The 7,740-nt window shown below is 47.7% G+C and overlaps 1 protein-coding gene across 1 annotated transcript; it reads right to left on the bottom strand.

Annotated features, from left to right (window-relative positions):
• Positions 1-2,448: 2,448 nt before the first annotated feature.
• Y-y (yellow-y) lies at positions 2,449-7,239 on the bottom strand. Its single transcript, XM_025300046.1, has 7 exons — positions 7,045-7,239; positions 5,594-5,885; positions 4,261-4,390; positions 3,962-4,124; positions 3,489-3,848; positions 2,933-3,121; positions 2,449-2,698 (listed from the first exon to the last, which is right to left on the bottom strand). The coding sequence occupies exons 2-7, from the start codon at positions 5,868-5,870 to the stop codon at positions 2,525-2,527; spliced, it is 1,293 nt and encodes a 430-aa protein (XP_025155831.1). The 5' UTR covers positions 5,871-5,885; positions 7,045-7,239; the 3' UTR covers positions 2,449-2,524.
• Between the last annotated feature and the right edge of the window lie 501 nt (positions 7,240-7,740).

Raw genomic sequence — 7,740 nt, 5'->3', positions numbered from 1 at the left:
TTATATTTATGAATTTATTCAGTCCTTCTCCCGCGATGAGCGGGGGCAGACTGCGAGGCGAACGGCACGAAACGATTTCGACGACGGACGGAAGGACGATCAGAAGATCATCGGCGAGAAAAGAGGAGACGCAAATGCGCGCGACATGCGGCCGCACCTCAACACTGCACTCGTGCGCGCGGAGAAAATTCGCCGGGCGAAATTTCGAATGCGTTCGCTCGCAACCGGCAATCCCAAAACACGCCACTGCGCGACGGCGGATTTTCGTACGTGTAACGTGTAATCAGTACGGCGTTTCGGAGCAATTTTTTTTACGCCCGCCCTCGGGCAGCGACCACCTTCCCTTCGCACCTTCCCATTTTTTTCTCGTCACTCAGAGATGATTTTACGACTCGCGTCCACAAGGCGATGGGCAACGCCCTCGAGAGATTCTAACGTGAGCCGATCAACCACACGCTGCCAGGGTGGCGCGAGTTATATCGCTTTCACCGCCGTCGGATCGAACTCATTCGCGCATCGCGAGGCGGAAGTTAATTGTTGCGCCAGGTGCCGTCGATGTAGTCGTCGGCTAAAATCCGTCCGCTGCCACGTTCGCTTCCACGGATCGCTTTCGGACACTTCCAGTATCTTCGGTGCTTGGTGTTTGAATCGCTAAGAATGCAGGAGAAGCGGTAATGCTTCGAGCACATCTCTCTCTTAGACATGCCGTTTTTCAAAGCTTCACCGACAAAGTACCGGCTTCTTTCGCAAAACCTTACCGTGATGTTGCACGGAATGACGAAGGCCCCTTCGCACGACAAATATAACATAATAATATATTAAGAAATGCGTGTACAAAAATGCGAAAAGAACAGCGTAATCATCTGACGAGACATTTTGACGCTCGCCTCCATATTTACTTGACACTTTTGGACTTTGTCATCCACCATGTTGCACGGCATACTTCGCGTCGCCGTTGAATTGACGCGCGCGCGCAGGACGTGCGTCTATTTAAGCTGACGCTGAGAAAGGGAACAAAAGAAGGAATAAAGGTGTGTCCGAATCCGAAATGTGCCCTGACGGCGTCGACTCGTAAACTCGTCCGGGAGACGCGACTCCAACCCCGGGAGTTAAAACGCGCTCCTCGTCAGCGCCTTGTCGTAAGGAGACGCGCGCGCGCGCGCGCGGCAATCTTTCACGCGATACCCTTTCCGAAAAACAAGACGGACGCGGCGGACACTTTCCAGGCGAGGCCTCGAGCCGGCCGTCTCTCGTTCATTACAGATTCGATCGATCTTCCCAGCCATAATGCACGCGGGGTCCAAGCGTTAACGAGACAGCGCTCCGGAGCCATTAAGATTCCGCCTTATCACGATCGGGAGGCAGCACGCGAAAAGGCTCGTTTTCCAAATTGAAAACGCGCCGATATCGCCGGCCGATCGAGCAGCCGCCGATCTGCTCTCTCGCCCTAATCGCCAGTTAGCGAGCGGCCGCGCGATCTACGATCTATCGATCCCCCGGAATTAGCATTCGAGGCGTGAATCTCGTACGCGGATCTCCCGACAGCCGCAGAGCCATGTAAATTTTAGACTTGCGCGAGAGCGCGCGACCTCCCCTGGGAGAATAGATCGCGCGCAACAGGCTCACCCTTGAAATGTCGCTGGATATGCGTTTTATTCTGCTCTAAACTGGCTCGCGCTCATTGTCCTCAGAGTCTCTCTCTCTCTCTCTCTCTCTCTCTCTCTCTCTCTCTCTCAGTGACTCGAAACTTCGTTTCTTTTCCCTCCGACGCTAAAAGCGCTGTAAAAGGGCGCAAGCCAGCTCGGCCAATGAGGGCACACCACCACGTGCGGCGTACGTCGAAGAGAAAAGGAACAAAGCACCTTCGGTGCTACGTTAATTTACGGTGTAGCGTCGCGCGATGCAACGACTCGATCGCGTCAGCGATCGGACGTGTGCCGAGTGCAAGAAGAAGCCGGCGAATATTATAGACGAAACACGTAGGAGCGCGAATCGCGCCGAATCCTCTCGAAGAGGGGAGCTTCGAGGCCCTCTCCAGTCGTCCTTCCAGCGGCCCCACCAAGACGGACGGAGCGCGTGGCCATATTTTACGGGCGGGGGCGTAAAACGGATAATTTTCGGAGGAGGGAAGAAGGAGCGATATCGGATCGTATATCAGGCCGCGGGACCGGCCGGGTCGCCTTCAAATTATCGGAAACGAGGGCCAAAACTAATGGGCCGCGTTGGGCCATCTGGCTCCTGCGGGGCTTGCTGATTCACGCCAATTCGATCGCCATTTTCGCGCCGCACGAGTCGAAACTAGCCGTTTCTCGCCGCGTCGGGCACGGTTTAACGTCCGAGATTCACTCTGCGTCCTCGAAAACGATCTCAGGTTGGGACGCACGGAGGAGCGGCAGGGAGGAGGAGGAGGAGGAGGAGGAGGAGGAGGATGTGATCGAACGCTTTCGGTTATCGCCTTTATTCGGTTCGCTGATAATTACATCCTGAATCACGGAGATCGACGCGCCATCCGGACGCGTCGGTCCTACCAGATTTGATTGCCGCCGAAACCCCACGGCATATTATCGCATATCGTCCCGGCGATCGCCTCCTGGACCGACGTGGTCAGTATCCTGAAGTTCACATCCGTGTAATTGAGAGTCGACAGGAGAAATATCGGCATCCGATCTGTCATGATCCAGAGTAAGCCGCGGTTCACCTATACATAAACAATGAAGCGGCAAAGTATGAATTTAACGAGGATTAAGCTGAATTCTCATTATCCTTCTCGGACGGCTCAAATTTCTTTTCTTTTTTTCTCTTGTTAATCGGAATGATTGAGTCTATTCCGATGTAAAAGCGTTAAAGAATATCTTGCCGGAGGATCGGTGGACTCCTGGATCTGCTGGACAGACAGTGAGAATTCAGCCTTATGTGTGAGAAATACTCATACTTTGATGTCGGCTGGAAATATCATGGCTCGGTCGTGTCGTGCGACAATCGCATGATTGGCCGGCGAGTAAGGCAGGGCAGAGTTCCAACAGCCGACTGCATTCTGATCGATCAAGTTGAAGAACTGGAGTCCGCTCGCGTCCATCACAGACGCCGTGCAATGAGAGAGTGGTCCTCTCGACGCCAGTACCTTGGAAAAGAGAGCACTTAGCGCTTGGTTTTATCGTCGACTCCGGGGAGCCGAAAATTTATTATGAAAATATCACTCATTTAAATCAACTATCAAGTTGCGCCGTCGCCTTGCCAAAGTCAACTAATGCCATCTATTTACGCGAAATCGAAGAAAAGAAGCGCTCCTGTATTAAGATTAATCGATGTTAATTGAAGACATTTAAGATGTCCATTAACACACATTATCAATAAATATTAATATTTAAAATATCAGTTGATACTTTATTATTTAGAATATCGACCAGAGTCTTTCTGATATCTCTTTCTATAAATAAAAGCAGATGAAAAAGCTTCGCTTAAGGATCTCTTACGTCGAGCGAGCGTACCTGAAATTCGTGGTAACTGTTTCGCGACAATTGTTCGTCCCTCAGGATCCTCGTAGAAACTGCGAACTCGCGATAGCTGCTGAGAGGATGAAAGAAAAGAGTTCTATAACCGTTTTCTGATATCGGCGACAGACTCATGCCGAAAATGCCCTCTTCGCCCCATTGGAAGTTCAACCCTCCGATGTTATAGTCGCCAGCCAAGGGGTCCGGCATGAAGTAACTGTGAGTAACACGCCAGGATGTGTTCCGCTGCCACGAATACACGACCAGACCGTAGCCGAGCTCGTCGGACACGTAAGCGAACGCGTCGTCGCAACCGCCTTTGCCCAGATCGACCGCGATGTTGGCGATAAAGGTGTTCTGCGTGAAGAAAAGAACAAGAACCGAGAGGAACTAATAGAGTCCTAATCGAGCAAACAACGAACAAAGAGACAAAGGAGGACGTCAGGGAGAACAAAGAGACAGCCGTGTACCTGATTGATATCCTGCGGTCTGAGTCGGTATTGCCTCAGGATCTTATCCGTGGTCAAGTCGAATACGTTCAAGGTGTAGGGACAGGCTTGTACGGTCGTTTCGCCGATTCCTATCGTGCCCGTGTCCAACACCCATAATCTGTCGCACGCGTCCGCGTGAATCCTGGAAGGGGATCATCGTATTCGCGCGGAACGTCTCGAGAAAGTTTCAAGTTTCTTACGTGGATTACGCGTAGCTTAAGGTATTCCTGCGACATATCGATTCGCGGGAGAATCGCGGGAGCATGCTTATCGGTCACCTGTAAACGGTGGTTAATCCGCTGCCGCAAACACCGGCCCTGTTCTGCCTCCAGTTCGGGTAAGGCGTAAGTTTGGGCGACCCGGTTTGATTAGTGTCCAATGATATGTAGTTCAACGTGGCCGGTATTCCTGCAGTTACATGGAATGTCACTTCAAACTTCCCCGCTCCGTCATTCCACCAGCGACTTTCTCTGCTTATTTGCAATTCGAGATTATATTCGCACCCGAGATATTAAAATTCTGCGAAACTTCGTCGGATTTCGTTCGTCGACAATTTCGTCGTCTCGAAAGGTGAGTCTCACTTTGCAGATGGATTTGGAAACTCAGACAATTGTCTGAAATGTAACTATTGTAAACGTTTTGCTGTTATTCGGTAAAAAAATATCGCTGAGCGAAATCACGAAATAATAACAAAAAATATATTTTTAGTATAACAACGCAAACGGGAAATACAAAATATATTTAATCTTCCTCGCATATTCTTGCAAATGAAATAAATAAGATTTGTTTCCATTCCATCATTAAAAAGCCCAATGAACTTTCGCAAATTCCCGGTGTGAAAAATATCTAATAAAGAGTGTGAGACGCGCGAACACACGCTGCATTATATCGCAGAGCATCGATATGCAGTTTGAAGTTAAATAGTGTAAAGAAGGAAGAGAGGAAAGGGGCATTACAGAGAGGTCGCGAAGGTCTCCGAAGGAAGTGAAGGAGAAGTACGGAAGGGTACTACATTAAGGACCTTACACAGCGTGCCGCCGTCATTGTCCGGCCTTTGTGGCGCACAAAGCGGTGGCGCGCGCCAACGTATATAATAAACATAGAGCGTGCAAAAAAAATCGGATGAATAAAGGGCAGCGGGAGTCTGAATGAAAAGCCCGGTTCGTCCCTGTGTTTCCCTTTCTGGCGAGAGCAGGGGGCGAAGGCCTCTGCGGGCCCTGTTCGGGGGCCCAGGCTCGCGGAGGTGGGGGCGGAGGTCGATAAAGACAGAAACGCTCCTATTGAGAGCGCGCTCGCGGTTTTCGGCGCTTTTTGTCGCGGGCCGGAAGTCGCCCAGACGAGGAGTGTACCTCCTACGGCGATCTTCCGCGTATTATGCCGGCGTCTGCTTCCGGTTCCTGACTTTGAAGTGTCGCGTCTCATTTCTGCGGCCGCGCAACCCGCTTGTCCGTCGCGTCGCGTAGGTGTTAATTGAGAGAGAGAGAGAGAGGGAGAGAGGGAGAGAGAGAGAGAGAGAGAGAGAGAGAGAGAGAGGAAGGAAGAGAGGGAGATAGAGAAGGAGAAGTTTCAGGAGCTTCGGATAATGACACGATATTTCCGGTATCTCCTCACCATCTCGCCATCTCGGTACTGTGACGAAGAGCTTGTTCTTCCAGATCTCGATGCCGACAGGCAGAGAATTTTCCGGCACATATTCGCCATTCGCGATCGCCAATTGCCTGCTACGTTCATTCGGATAAGCGAAATCCAGCTCTTTCCAGGCGAATCTCTCCAAGAGCGGAGCGCGTCCAAACTTCAAGTTCCCTGGTCGAATCCCGTCGACGTTTCCGGCCCGGGAAAGCAATAGAATCCAAAGTACGGCATAACTCCAGGCACAATAAATTTTCATGATTCCACTCGATCTCTGTGTGCAGAAAAATATGTTTTTGTCCGGTGTTAAACGCATCATTGTATTGTACTTGTAATATGTAAAATTGTACTGTATTTGTACATCATTGTATTGTACTTGTAAATTGTAAAACTTGTCATAAAAATAACACTCTCACTCTCACGAAGTGATAATAATTTTTCTTTTCTCTTCTTTTTTTTTTTTGTATTTAGAGAAAGAGCGACGTAACATAGATAAATTCGTCACGTCGTAATATTACCCGTGCACAAGCAGCGTGGGTATTTCGCGTACGTGCGCTGATTAAATTTAATTACTGGAGTGCACGCGAGCAGTCAGGCTTTTAATATGCACGCATGCATCCTCTTATCGCGTTTTGCTTTTTCTTCTTTTTTTTTTCCTTATTTACTTATTTCCTTATTTCCTTATTTCCTTGGAGAGCATACGCTCGATTCGGATTTCTTTTTCCATTTCTTTCTCTCTCTTTTCTTTTTTCCTTTTTTTCGTAGATACGTATACGTGCGCGCCTACTGGATCTAGTTAATCTAATTAACGCGATGTAATTAATTAATTAATCTAATTTCCAAATAAATCAAAGAAATGTCAAGCGCACGAAATGACGGCATCAAGTTGCCGATAAATGATTTTTGTTAATTTGATAATTTTGAAATTTCCAAAAGTCACCCGATATATTTATATCATTTAATCTCCCTCGCACACGCACACACCAGCCGCGAAAAATGCGATGCAAGTTAGTCGTTATCATAACGCACACATTGTAACAATTGTAAAAATTCGTAACATATGTAATAATTCCGAAAAAAAGCGCTATGCGCCATCTCTCTCTCTCTCTCTCTCTCTCTCTCTCTCTCTCGCTCGCTCGCTATTATTTCCTTTAATGAGATAAATTTATTTTTCGCAAAATCTCTCTTCTCTCTGATCTATTAAATATACAACAAAATAAAAACATTAAATTCGGATAACTTTCTTTTAATTTATGACATGCAAAAGAGAAAAGGAGAACGAGATCTTTTCTTCACCATCGCAATATTTCAAGAGGTATACATTTTGTTACATTGGACACAAAACGCTTGTTTTGACATTTAATTTAAGCAGAACTCGAAAATAAAAAGCACACTCTTTCGCCATAACCGTTCCGCACTTGTTCGATATTTACTGTAATTGGCCAACAGGATCATGCGGAATCAATCCAGATGTACGATCGCGTCTGATTATACACGTGATTACTCCATGAAAAATCGACGATTTTCGCAGGAAAACACGACAAGAGGAACGAGAGAAGCTGGACTTTTCGTATCTCGGGCTAACGGGAAGCTGACGGCGCTCAGAAAGTCACCGGCGACCCTCCGAGCTAAACTGCGTGTTCCTGTAAAATGTTGTCCGTATATATGCACCCAATCCTCTGTGCGAAATCATACCTCGTACCACGTGAACCCCTCTCATAGAGAGGAATGCACTGCGTGCATTTACATTCACGTCTACTCGAATCGTCAACGAGCACGGACGTTGAACGCAGAGTGGTGCACTTATACGTTTTGACATGCCGACCAATCGATCGATTCTCGCATGCCTGAACACTTCACCATCGGGCTCATCGAGCTAAACGTTCGCAAGAATTATGACCGATTTTAGCACCGAAATGAAAGAACGGAAAGATAAATAAAATAAATAACAAAGTGAGAAAAATCTCTGTGACATATATAAATCTTTAGAATAATTGAAACAAATCATTAGAATGAATAATGTGTGCAATGGGAGGGATTTTATACTAATAAGCGTACAAATTAAACGTTAACAACGTGTGCAACGTGTTTTATCAAGTTTCGAATGTTCCGATATCGATTTTTGGGTC

The sequence above is a fragment of the Harpegnathos saltator genome, unplaced genomic scaffold, assembly GCF_003227715.2.
Source record: "Harpegnathos saltator strain DR-91 unplaced genomic scaffold, Hsal_v8.6 scaffold104, whole genome shotgun sequence".
Lineage (NCBI taxonomy): Eukaryota > Metazoa > Arthropoda > Insecta > Hymenoptera > Formicidae > Harpegnathos > Harpegnathos saltator.
This window is presented reverse-complemented; position numbering and strand designations above follow the sequence as displayed.